Source organism: Ursus maritimus, unplaced genomic scaffold (genome assembly GCF_017311325.1).
Source record: "Ursus maritimus isolate PB19 unplaced genomic scaffold, ASM1731132v1 scaffold_26, whole genome shotgun sequence".
In the NCBI taxonomy this organism is placed as follows: domain Eukaryota; kingdom Metazoa; phylum Chordata; class Mammalia; order Carnivora; family Ursidae; genus Ursus; species Ursus maritimus.
The window spans coordinates 200,935-213,904 of NW_024425119.1; the positions used below are offsets into that span (position 1 = coordinate 200,935).

A 12,970-nucleotide genomic window follows, 5' to 3' on the forward strand; every position below is an offset into this window, starting at 1 on the left:
ATGTATCTGAAAAAAAAAATTGCCTCTTGCAGTCCCCACTCATAAGAGCAGGACTTAAAACGACCACAAAAAAAAATTCTAAATTTTTATCAAGTCTCTGGAACAAAGAAGAAAGTCAGAGAGTGGACAGGAATGAACACCAACTATCCTCACCTTTCCTGAGAATTAACAAGTGACTCTTTTCTTAAGCAAACAGCTGTTCAGAAGGAATTCCTGCTCAGTGTTCAGCAAAGTAAAAAGGACAACTTTGAGCTATGCAAAAAAAAAAAACAAAAAACGCTCACCGAATAAGAGAAAGGGGAATGGGGAACATGGGGAAGACCTAAAGATTAAATCAAGAACTGGCAGGTTTTGTTTTCATTATGTTTTAAAGATTTATTTATTTATTTGAAAGAGGGAGAGCACGCACACACGAGAGTACCCACATACGCTTGCAAGTGGGAGAAGGGGCAGAGAGAGAGAATCTCAAGCAGACTCCCCCACTGGGCTCAGAGCCCACATGAGCTCCTTGTGAGGGCTGGATCTCACAATCATGACCTGAGCAGAAACCAAGAATCAGACGCTTAACCAACTGAGCCACCCAGGCATCCCAAGAACTGGCAGTTTTTAAAATAGACAAATTATTTGTGTGGCCCTGGGCTAGTTACTTTTTTTCTAGTTCTTAGGTTTCTCAATCAAAAAAGAAAGGAAAAGAAGGGACTGGAATAAGGATCTCCAGTTTTCTCTGCAGTTTTGAAAGTTATATAATTCTATTCTAAATTTAATTCATGAGTAGAGATTAGATTATAACTCACATAGAATAACACAAACATAAAAATCTAAAAGAGTGAGCTCCTAATCTTTGGTCCAGCACTGAATTTTGAGGAGTTAATCCTCAGGAAATAACCAGGGTTGTTCCCAAATAGCACTTAGGGAGCTCATGTCTGCTTCACAGCACTACAGAAAACAGAGTAAGAAATCAAATGTTCAACAATAGGGGGTTATTAATCAATCATGGAAATTTCTGTAAATTGGAATATTATTTAGCCATCTAAAGCCATGTTTTCAAAGATATTTATAACATGCAAAATTGCATCTGTATCCATACAGAAAAAGACTAAAAGTATAACCATTACAATAACAAACTTAAAGGTGGTTTCTATTTTCTTCTTTATACTTTTCTCTATTTTCCACATTTTCTAAAATGTACATATATTTCATTTACAATTTAACACAATTTTTTAGATATTACGATGAGGAAATTTTTTTAATTCTCACATTCTAGTCAGAATTCACCGCCGGATAAAGTAGATGACAATGACTCAGAGTCAATGTTCGAGGGTCAACAGAGTAGAGTGAATGTCCTCCAGACTGCTCTCATGGACTCCAGGGCTGCTCTCTCCTAGGTGAGCTGAGCTGGCCCTTACTGAGGTCCAACAGTCCCTCCGTATAGAGGAGACTCAGGGAGAAGTGGCACCGGAGAGGCTTCCATCCCCAGGAGGGCTCGCACAGACCCAGCCCCTGTTCGACAGCCCCTTCCCCAGGAAGGGCAGGAGAGAAGACAGGCTTCGTTACTCACCTGGATCAAACCTCAGCACCAAGAGGCAGAGGATCAGAGCGGCCAGGAGGCTCTTTTTGAAGGGCACGGAAAAGAAGTGGCTCACGGCACAGTACCAAAGCCGGCGAAGCAACATCGTTAATGACAGGAACTTGTGGGAGAAGGAGCCTGGTCGGGGAGACAGAGTATAACTGCAGGGTACCTCCATGAGACCCAGCTTCCCTGACTCTGAGCTTGGAGCTTGATTTTGAGAGCTGGACAAAAGGCAACAAGACTAGTTCACTCCTGCAGTTCATGAAGTGGTTCTAAAGGAGAGTCCAAAAGCTCCAAAAACGTTTTAAGGACAAACTACACTAGAATGTCATCTCCTTAGAAGAGACTTTTAATAGACAACATGTACTCAGCTGGGTAAACCTGGCATATTTGGTGTACTTTTTTAAATATTATTTTATAACATTCCTTATATTTTCGCCTAAGATATGTGCAAAGAGCTACACAGAGCAGTAGTTCTTGATTATCACATTAATGAAGGAAAATGAAAGGCACTTAATATATATAGTGAAGAATTTAAAAGAATTCAGAAGTCTTAGATTGTAGATATGAACACCACCAACTCAAGAACAAGTGGTGGCAAGTCTGACAGAACACTCTGAACTTGCCATCAAACCCGTCACAACATCTTTCCTCCCCAGGAGATGGAGGGGCAGAGGGCTGGGGTAGCCACAGGCATTCCCGAAGCCAAAAACCTGTTTGCAAAGAAGTGATTCGACCTCAGCAGTTCATGCTCTTTAGCACACAAAGAAAAAACTTTGGAGAACAGGATTATAGTTAGTTAAAGAACTTCCATATAAAAAAAGAAGGATCATGCCTATTCTCTATGTGCCAAGAGAAAAATCAAAGAACAGTGGCTAAAAACTACCCCAAAAAACCTTAAATTCAGCATCAGGAAGAACTTCCCTATAGAACTGTCCATAGATGGAATGAGCTGCTTCTGGAAATAGTGAATTTTCTATCCTTGCATGGACTAGATGATCACTCGAGGAAAAGAGGATGCGAAAGGGAGCGCCTGGGTGGCACAGCCGTTAAGCGTCTGCCTTCAGCTCAGGGCGTGATCCCGGCGTTATGGGATCGAGCCCCACATCAGGCTCTTCCGCTATGAGCCTGCTTCTTCCTCTCCCACTCCCCCTGCTTGTGTTCCCTCTCTCGCTGGCTGTCTCTCTCTCTCTGTTGAATAAATAAATAAAATCTTAAAAAAATAAAATAAAAAAAGGATGAGAAGGAATCAAAGACCAGGGGAAGGGTCTGGAGTAGGGCACCTTTAAAATCCCTTATAACAAAATAACATCCACACCCACACCCACCCCTATGCAGGCATCCCTTGTAGGATAATAGTCAGGTGTACGATGTTGGGTCTTAAAATGGTTTCCCTAAAAAGCCACTGTGTGAAACTACACTCCAATGTGCAGAGGTGGGCTGCCCCTTAAAGGCAGACATCAATCACTGAAGAAGATACCCAGGAGATCTAGTAAGTAAAGGCAGACAGGAGGCTGGATAGTGGGGCCCAAGCTGAAGATAAGTAATTTTTATCTAAGTCAAGTTACCAAGTTATTGTATCAGCTTCTTTTCCTTTAGCTATCCCACAGCATACCTCAGCTGTGTCTGTATTTGGGCCAGCCTTTAAAGGAGGAATAACATCCCACTCAGGACAGCATGATAGAGACAAGAGATCTAGTGAGAGGACCCTAAGGAGAAGGTGGCTTTCAAGAGACAAGAGTTAAGGTTCTGAGATTCAGTGACACCTCCCAGAGATTCTCCTTCCACTGCCAACTACAGAGGGTCAGGGCTTGGCTTTTTAATCAAATCAACAGTTTCCTGTTCTTCGATTTGGGAGTTACTCATACAAATACTTGCTCCCAAGCTCCAAGGAATGTCATGATAAACCCCAAGGTATAGGAGAAAGCCCACAACTTCATTTTATAGAGGCCACAGAAGGATAATGTCCTACCTTCCTGGTTTAGCTTCTGGGCCTCCTCAGAGCCCGAGTGTTGAAGTTTCTGCTGTTGCCTTGCCTTACTAATGGCCTGGAGTACGTCCAGCCGCTCCTCCTCACTGAAGGCTGCAGAGCCCACCACTAGCTCCTCAGCCTCCGACAAGCAGCCCAGAGGCAGCAGCACCAGCTGCAGATGAAGTTCTGCCAAGGCTCTGTATTCTGGAAGGCCCTGATTGTCTGGATCTTGCAGCCAGGCACTGACCACTTCCAGCACAGCTCCAGGCTCTTGCATTTTGCTGTATAAAAGAACACTGCAACCCCAAATAATCCAGTTTCAAAAAAAGAACAGTCAGTGCTCCATGGTTGGTTCACCTCTTGTAACTACCACCCTCTCCTACCCAGTCCCTCCCGTGTCCTCCAGGCTTTCCCTATGGGATGATGATACTGAGAAGAATTACGAGTTCCTAGGAAGTAGCAAGAAGCTCTCTCAGCTAGGACATACTTCACTTCTGTCGTCCCAGTTCACATCTCCTATTCCCATTGTCCGCTCTCCTCCTCTTTTCCTCAACCCCACTCCTAAATCCCCCCCCTTCCTCATCCTTTATAGCTAGGTTTTGAGGTCAAGAACAAAACAAAACAGTACACAACTAATGAATCATCGAGCCTTGCATCGGAAGCCGGGGATGTACTGTATGGTGACTAACATAATAAAAAATCATTAAAAAAAAAAAAAAAAAGAACAAAACAAAACAAAAAACAGGGAAAGAATTAGATATAGAGGGGAATGGTAGGGAAGGGGGAAAGAGAAGTTATTAGGCACTGATTCAAAAAAGGACATGAAAATCCTCTTGTTCCTGAACTGATCCAATGAGTCAGAACAAGGACCTACCACAGTTCCAGGACTTTGGGAGGTAGCTTTTCAGGGACCTGGTAATACCGAAGGACCCAGGACAGGACTTCCCGCCACCGATTCATTTCTGCCAGGGCCTGGATCCCCACAACACACAGGGAGCATTTCACCTCCAAGGAGCTGTCAGCAGAAAAACCAATTCAGGTTTAGAAGTGGTTCCCCTCCAGGAAGGCCTGGGTGGCTCAGTCAGTTAACAGGTGACTCTTGGTTCCTGCTCAGGTCATATCTCAGAGTTGTGGGATCAGGCCCTGCATCAGGTTCTGAGCTCCAGTTCAGTGCAGAGTCTGCTGGAGATTCTTTCCCTTTCCCTCTGCCCCTCCCCCCACCCAGTCTTACATGCTCTCTAAATAAATAAATAAAATAGGAAAGAAAGCAAGGAAAGAAAGGAAGGAAAGGAAGGAAGGAAAGGAAGGGAAGAAAGAAGAAAAGTGGTTCCCCTGTTTCCATTCCTACCTCCACCCTGGGACTGTTCCTCCCCAGTTCCCAACACAGCAGCCATCACCTCTATCCTCCTCATTAGTATTTAAGTGGAGTTCAAATTACAACTGGTCTCACTAGCCCCAACACAAAGAAAACTGCCCTTTCACACAGGAGTTCAAAGTTCCTGTAAATCTGGAGGCAACTCAATTGTTGCCTCCACACATCTTTGAATCCAGGTGAAATCAGGAAAGGGGTAACATGTAGCACAGGTGTGTGGGTGGAAAGAGAGCTGGAGCTAAGAGTTTGCATAGAAGTGGGGATGGAGCAAGGTTTCTGCCTGAGTGTAGGTACCAGAACTTCACAACTGGCCTGTTAGCACCACCAAGTGAGGTACCTCCAGGCACCCCAAATCACAGTCTCCGGCATTTACTGCAACAAGCCCTTACCCAACCCGCTAAAAACACAGCCAGAGCTCTCCAGTTCATCCTTCTCTGGGGTCGGCTTTGACTATTCTACCCACCACCTCCCTAGTGTAGCCAAAATCAACATTACAATCCACAGAGAAATGATGCCTTCAACTTCCTGAGGAGGCTACCAGCATTAGAAAGAGCAATGTAGGACCAAGGTTTTCTCCAGATTGATTCTTTAATCCAATCCTTCAACAGGACCAGTACACTACTCCTGCTCTGAATTCTATTTCCCTTCATCAAGCAAGGTCAGAAGTGAAGAACCTGGGGAGAGAAGTGTACCTAGCTAGGAGAGGACTTCCACCACCTGCCTATTCCTGCTTACCGAAATAATGTAACACTTAATACGCATTCTATGTTCCCACCATGCCATTCTACACTGGAATAGGGAGAAAAGAATTGGCTGTGGGTTCCCACTAAGCTCTGTTACCCGACTTGACCACTTCTACCTCATTGTGCAGTGCCTCAGTTTCCTCCTCTGTAGAATGGGCACGCTGCCTCTGAGAGGAACCACTAATGAAAGCAAGGTGTAAGGCTTCTTGTGAGCAATCTGGGAATGACAGAACTACCAAAATCTTGAGTCCCTCCCCAATATCACCCGGAAATGAACAGAGCCCAGCACATACATGCCCGCGTCATCATTGGCCAAGCTCCTCCAGGCCCGTTCACAGGTTTGCAGCGCCGCCTGGAAGTCCAGGTGCACCACCAAGAGGTCCGCAGCCTCCTCCAGCAGAACCATGGCCGCCGACGGAGGTGGGGCGGCGCGCACAGGCTCGCTGCTCCTCAGGGGCGCCCCGAGTCCCCTAAGGGGGGCTGCAGGGGTCGAGGAATCACTCTTCATTGCCAGCCTGGACTTAGGGCCTGTGTCTTCAGACATCAGAGTGGCAGCCTCTCCCGGGGCTCCGGGATATCCCGCGTCGGCCTGGGAGAAGAGGGACAGTCCTCGTACGCTTGCCCACAACCCTTCCCGAGGCCGAGTCCTGGAGAAGGAAAAGTTAGTGGCCATGTCTAAGGCAAAGGCTGGGTTAGCCGGGTAGCTGCTCCAGCTCAAGACAGCCTGGAACACGGGGAACCAGTTTACACCTCATATTTGCAGAAAAGCTACCTCCCTGGAATACCTGCCTCTAGCTTCTCTGTCCCCACGACATTTACTGATACCACCTTATCCCTGGGGAGTCCCGTTCCAGCTTCCTTTTTTATGAGTATAGACGTTCACTGCAGGCGCCATACAAGGGAACAGACATCTTTCCGGCTCTCGCAGCCCCCTGCAGACTCATGGCGTCCCGGCGGCGCGGAGGACTCCGGGAGTTGTAGTTATCCGGCTCTCGTCTCAATCGCCCTCTTGATGTGGATGGGGGAATTTCGGACTACAACCCCCAGCATACAACGCCACAGGAACTGTCGCTGTCCCCGGAGAAAACAAACTGGCACCAAAGCTTTGGGAAATAACAAAACAGAGGCTGTGTTGTGAGATGCGGAGGTCCCAGTAGTTGCACTTGAGGCCGGACAGAGGAAATTCCAGTAACGGAGGTGGAGTTATGAACAGGCTTCTAACTCTGAGCTTCTGCAGGAATAGCGATTAGAACAGGAGGAGGACAGAGCCGGAAAAGCTCTGAAAGGAAACATTAGAGCTGGACACTTCCTTGTATGTTCCGCCTTCCCAGGCATAGTCACATTTATCCAGTGCTTACAGGGCCTAGCGCTATGCTAAGTGCTTCTTGTGCAATCTCATTTAATCCTTCCCTCAACCCTGGGAGTTAAGAACAACTGTTACCCCCGTTTAGCAGGCGAGGACCTTGGAGCTTATTTAAACAATTTGCTGAAGGTCGCACAACAAGGAGGTGGCAAAAACTAAGTCAGCAAGGCTATTTTTGCTCAAAGCCATGTATTTAACTACTATTCTGTTCTGCAGGACAGGACCTCCTATGCTTTCTATTCAGAGAATTTACAAATCATTGCCCAAGCAAGTTCCATAATCTCATTGAGACTTGTTTCTTCATATAAAATAGAGATATTGTGAAAACAAAGCCACACAGTGTGTAATGCAATTTAGAATAAAGTACTAGAACAGAGCAGGTATTCAATAAATTATAGCTATAATAATAATAATAATAACAACAACAATAATATAAATTTACATACATACATAAATTACATTTATTATTGTATTGTGTGTGTCACCCAGACTCTGTTGAATTTATACTAGGTTCTCTCAGCTTTAGTTTCTCCTCAGTTCCCTACCTTTTGAACTCTTTGCAAAACTTCTCTGGAATTGTTTACTCCCCTGGTGATTAGATTAGAAAGGCCAGGCACAGGGTAAGTGCCCATTTATACCATACATCCCCTTCCCTTGTCACTAGATATAGACACACACATCTGCTGGGCTTTCAGCTCTCCACAGAAAGTCCTCATGGAAAGCTGAGGTGGAAACATGAAATCCATCAAATTCTGAAGAAAGAGAAGTACGGACCCGGTAACCATATAAGGTGATGAAGTCGGGACTTCACTTATCTGCAAATACTTTTTGAACACCCACTAGGTGCTAGGCCCTGTTCTAAGTACTGAAGATCCCACGGGGAACAAAAGAGACAAAAATATCCGCTTTTGTGGATTTATGTCATAGTGAAAGAAAACAAAATTTGAAAAAAGCAAGTAAAATACAAACAGTAGTATGTCAGATGATAATAAATGCTGAGGAGAAATAAGAGAGATTGGGAGTAACAGCAGTGGAGAGGTGGAGTTGGTATGCACATTTAACTTTGTTAACAGGAAATCCAGGGTTAGGGGCAGAGCAAAGAGAAAATGTGGACCTCCTGCTCAGGACTAGGCTCTGTCAGTGGATCACTATTCATTTTGGAGCACCACCTTGGGACCAACTTATTTTCAGTGTTGCTCGTGAGAAGCTCCACCCTCCTCTTCCTCACCAGCCAGTATTCATTCCCACACAGAAACTCCAGAGGCAAACAGAGATCCCTGGAAAGTGTGGATCAGTCTGAGAATGAAGTTGCTGAAATGTTTTATCTGCTCTGCCTCAGATTTGATTATTATTATTGCACTGCAAATAAAAACCCTATTCTCAGAACTAGGTGTAGAGGTCTTCCCTGAAAAATCAGGAAAGCAGCAGGAGCATCAGAAAACAGACTGGACCAGACCTAGCCGGGTTGAGACTGGCAAAACCACATCACATCACTTCCAGAAGCACCCACCACCTCAGATTGCTGCCTTGAAAGGGCGCCTTCCTTAAATCCTAAGAAGTTTCTTGCTATTTCCAAATGCTTCCAGGAGATGGCAGCACAGCCTTAAAAGAAGCAGACCTGCCAGAAACAAACTTGCCTATTTAGTGGTATGGATGCCGTAATGAGGTCAAGATTGTGGGGAGGGGGGATTGCTAAAAATCACATAAAAATATGATTGTGTTCTATTTCTGTGTTTCACCCAATTTTTGACTATGCAGGACTTCAGTGGTCTGTATGTCACCACTTAACCTTTAGCATTGTTAAGCCCACAAATTGACTCTTGAACCACCACTGTGACATTCCACTGTCTCCCCTGTCTGAATGTACCCAGAATTTCTCAAGCTAAGACACAGCAATCCTAAACATAAGCAAGTTCATTCTACCTGAGGGAGCGTAAACAGATATATATACCGAACCAGTCTTTCTGACTCAGGGCTCACGACACAATCTTTGAAAGCACCTATCCTCCCCTTGGGATAAATCAAGAAGTGGAAATAAGGCCTGATCTATAAGACCAGATCTAAGGTCTGGTCCATGCTAATATTTGTATTATTGGAATCTTTTCTTTTGGGGAAAATAGAGTAAATGAGATAAAAAATCCACATTATGAGCCATCCTCTGACCCCAAACCAAGCTCTGGGACTTGGTGCGCCCCACCCTACTCAGCAGGGTGCTCAGTCTATCAATTTATTGCCTTAATCTGAGAATGCAGATTTGCTCTGCCTGCTCAGAGCAGATGACAAGTGGGTATTTTTGTAGCATAAAGAACTCTAGACTGGAAGATGAACTATCCCAGTTAGAATACTGGTTCCTTCGGTGACCAAACCAGTCACCAGACCACTAGAAAGTCACTGAAACCCTCTGGGCCTCAGTTTTCTCCTCTGAGGACATGGATAACAACACCTGCCACTAGGGTTTTTGTGATGGTCAGAAGAGGGTCATGTGACAATAGCTTACTGAGCTCTCTAAAGCTCTGGAATATTTCAGGCTGATATAAGGCCAGTTGGTATAATACATTGGGGAATGAATAAGAAGAAGAAAGAATCTCATTCCACCTCCCAAGTTCTGTAATCTTATTTTCTGATCTAGAATTTGACTGGACTCTTTCTTACAAAGGTCAGTAATGTCCATCCTGTCCTGCCCTCTCCAAGCTGGTTCTGCATTCTGTGACAATAGACAGGCAGCATCCATAGTTGTCACTTCTAACACATCTCTTCCAGCCAGGGATGTTGGTGATAAAGCTCCAATGAAGTAGAATCATGCCTAGTGTGGACCTTTGACCAGAAGCAAGCCAGAGGGATAAATATTAGCAGGGTGGAGATAATATTTTTCCAGAATGGCCAAGTGGTGTGCTCCCTCACTCCAGACCTTCACTAGCATTTTTCTGGCTCTTTTTAAAAGCCTGGACTTGGTGTTCAGGGCAGATCTCAATGCTTCCTATTTGCTCCTCTCCATACAGACACGGCAGAATTCTTTCTTTGCTTCTGTGTCTAAGAAGTAATAGTCATAATCATAATCGTCCTCTACAGTAGTTTACAAAAATAAGACAGGTCAATGTATATAGTATGGTATTAACTACGTACTAGACACTGTTCTGAGTGCTTTACACTTGACTCATTGTAATCATCAACAACCCTATAACATAAGTCTTAGTGTTATCCCTATTTTGCAGAGGAAACCAAGGCACAGAGAAGTTAAGTGACTTGCCAAGGTCACACAGCAGTGCAAAGAAGGTCTGGGACTTAAATCCAAGCAGTTTAGCTCTAGAGTCTTTCTTCTTAACTAATACGTAATACTGGTCCTACCAAATACTTTCACTTATTTTATTGGAGCTTAACAACCAACCTGTGAACAAGGTAACAGATACATTATTATTATTCCTACTTATTGATAGGAAACTAAAGATCAGACACTGCCCAGGCTCAAAACATTTGGTCTCGGTGGCAAAGCTGACACAATTACTGGAGATTTCTAACCAGATCCCATGCCTGTGACATTCTTCAAAGGGCCACTAGTAGCTCCTCTTCGTCACTTGAAGGTGACTGGGGGAGCCACTCTGTGGAGATCTGTTGTCCAATTTCCACTGTTTCTCACCCACTACGGGAATCAGAGGGTTCGCTCAGAGAAATCCAAACAAATCTTCATGACGCCAGACCAAGCCTGAAAAATGAAACCAGTAAAGGCCGCTCAGGAGGACAAGTCAGCCCTGGCTCTCTCATGGAAGAGTGAGAAGATGCTATCTCCTCCTTGGAATCTTTCCTGATCACACCTAATTCAAGCTAATCACCACTTCCTTCAAACTCCCAATTGTGCTTTGCTTTTTTATGCCTTTCTTGTTGGTCCTTCCCAGTTTCCAAGTCTTCTTACAGTTTGTGTCATTCCCGTCTTCAGCTCAGGAAGGGCCGGGGCAGAGTGTCCCTCACCCTTGTGTGGTCTGCCGTAGGTGTGGAGCGGTAAGCACGCAGTGCTCAGGAGGGACCCTCCCCTCAGCGGCTCTGCATCACTTGGTCTTGACATTCTCTCGTGAGCACTGTGTGAAAAGGTTGGAAGCGGAGGAGATGCCAGGCCCCAAAAAAGAGAGACCAGAGAAGACCTCACCTGTGCTTAAAAGTGTTTTCCTCACTTGCCCAGAAATCCCTGCCATTAATCCTTCTTCGGAGTGATCTACAGCGTCAAGGTCACGGTTCATGTGCAGATACCGCCAGCCACTTAAACCCACCACTCCAGGGCTCTCTCCCCTCCCCTCCGTGGAGAGCAGCAGCGGTTCTCAAAACCTGCAGTTTTTGCCCCTAGCAGGCCTTGCAGGGCAAATAGGATGGAGGGTTCTCAACACACAGTGTTAATATTTCAAGAAGAAATTGTACATTTACTGGGTATAAATGCTTACTTGTTAATAGATTTTACCTAGTAAACAAAACTTTCCAAAACATAGGATTGATGGAGGGACAATGAACAGTGATCATTTGTATTTAAAAGGTTGAGAACTATGAGAGAATATTTATGTCCCAAGTTATTTTCTGAAATTATCTCTGAAGTACAATTTTGAGTCAACAAGCCCAAATACCTGAAGGTATTTGAGGAGTGGCAGAGAAGGGAGAAATGTTGGGAGGATTTCCAGAAATCCTAATTTTAACCTCATCCAGGTGAAGGCAGTAAGAAAGAATTGGTACGGTAAGAACCTCAAAGAAGCTTTAACTTAAAAACAGAAAACAGGTGGTGAGCATTTGGTAATGAAGATAATTGTCAAATCACTATTTGTACACCTGCAACGAATATAATATTTTATGTCAACTATACTTCAATGAAAAAAAAAAACAAAAAACAAAACGTTGAAGGGCAGGCCTTCAGTTTACCAATCCTGGTAATTTCAGTAAACCCTAAAACTGGATTTCTTACTCGTTGAGTACATCAAGTAAAACAAATATTTGCTCAACACTGTTCCACGTGTCCAAGGCCTAAAACCAATCATGTAACAAGTATAAAATTAGTAAAAGGAATTGCAGTTTGCCTTTGTGTCTGTTTTAGCTATTATCCTCAGACAGTGACCTCAAGAGCTTCTTGGTACTGCACCCCTAGCCTAGTGCCATGGTCCATAAATACTCTGACCCCACGCAGCAACTGTTTCTGGAGCACAATAAGAATAACGCCAGAAAGAACATTAAAAATTAGTAAAGTGAGGAAAACAGATGTCTCACCATATTTTTTAACCAAGAGCAATTCAGTTTATTTCAAAAATTAAGGACTACTCAGCAGAGCTCCAGTCTGTTGTTGTAAAGGCCTCTTCCTCTGCAAATCAGTGTGCTCAGTGGGAGGGAAAAATACGTTTGGTGGGATTCACTGAGGCTCAACTCTGGGCGGTGTCGTTCACACGGAGTCTGTGTGAATGGCACCCTCTGGGACTGTGTTGTTTTACAACCTACAAGTCCCACCATGGCAGCCCTGCTTGTTCCTGGCTCCACATTAACATGGGCTTCCATGCTGACATCTGAAAACGTCTAGTTCTTTCTGCAGACAGTTGTTCCTGATAACAGGGAAGAACCTTCCCATCCCCGCATCCCCACTCTTTTGTACTCACTGGGGATGGGCTGCATGACAGACAAGCTGCCGTCAAGCTTGTGTGGACTTGCCTGTGGGAAGTTTTCTGGAAAGATTATCGTGAATGGTAAGGCATGCTGTCACCATCCCTTTTATTTTGTGTCCCGTTGGGAAGTTTGTTCCTTTGAGTCTGGTTCTGAAATACAGTGGGACAGTGAAGCCAATTCTGAGTAGGCTCACCGCACCCTTTCTCTAATCAGTCATGACAAAGGGTGATTANCTGAGCAGCAGGAATGAGTGGGTGAGTTCCTAGTTCTACCTGACAGCCGGGTCTGAGGGACTGGAAGGAGCAGAGGTAGAAAAACAGGAATCACA

The 12,970-nt window shown here is 44.7% G+C and overlaps 1 protein-coding gene across 9 annotated transcripts in view; it reads right to left on the reverse strand.

Annotated features, from left to right (window-relative positions):
• PEX26 (peroxisomal biogenesis factor 26) overlaps nucleotides 1–6,612 on the reverse strand; it is a 37,814-nt gene extending 31,202 nt beyond the window's left edge. For 5 of the 9 annotated variants that reach the window (XR_571894.2, XR_571895.2, XR_005837810.1 and 2 more), the window contains exons 1-4: nucleotides 5,951–6,585; nucleotides 4,417–4,557; nucleotides 3,543–3,838; nucleotides 1,559–1,705 (exon numbers count right to left, since the gene is read on the reverse strand). Coding sequence is in view for 6 of the 9 variants with exons in the window: in XM_008704803.2 (XP_008703025.2) it covers nucleotides 1,559–1,705; nucleotides 3,543–3,838; nucleotides 4,417–4,557; nucleotides 5,951–6,330 (964 nt within the window). In the remaining 3 variants the exon portion in view is untranslated. Of the gene's footprint in view, nucleotides 1–1,558; nucleotides 1,706–3,542; nucleotides 3,839–4,416; nucleotides 4,558–5,950 lie in introns of all 9 variants that reach the window. The other 4 variants (XM_008704806.2, XM_008704808.2, XM_008704805.2 and 1 more) reach the window with 4 other exon arrangements.
• Between the last annotated feature and the right edge of the window lie 6,358 nt (nucleotides 6,613–12,970).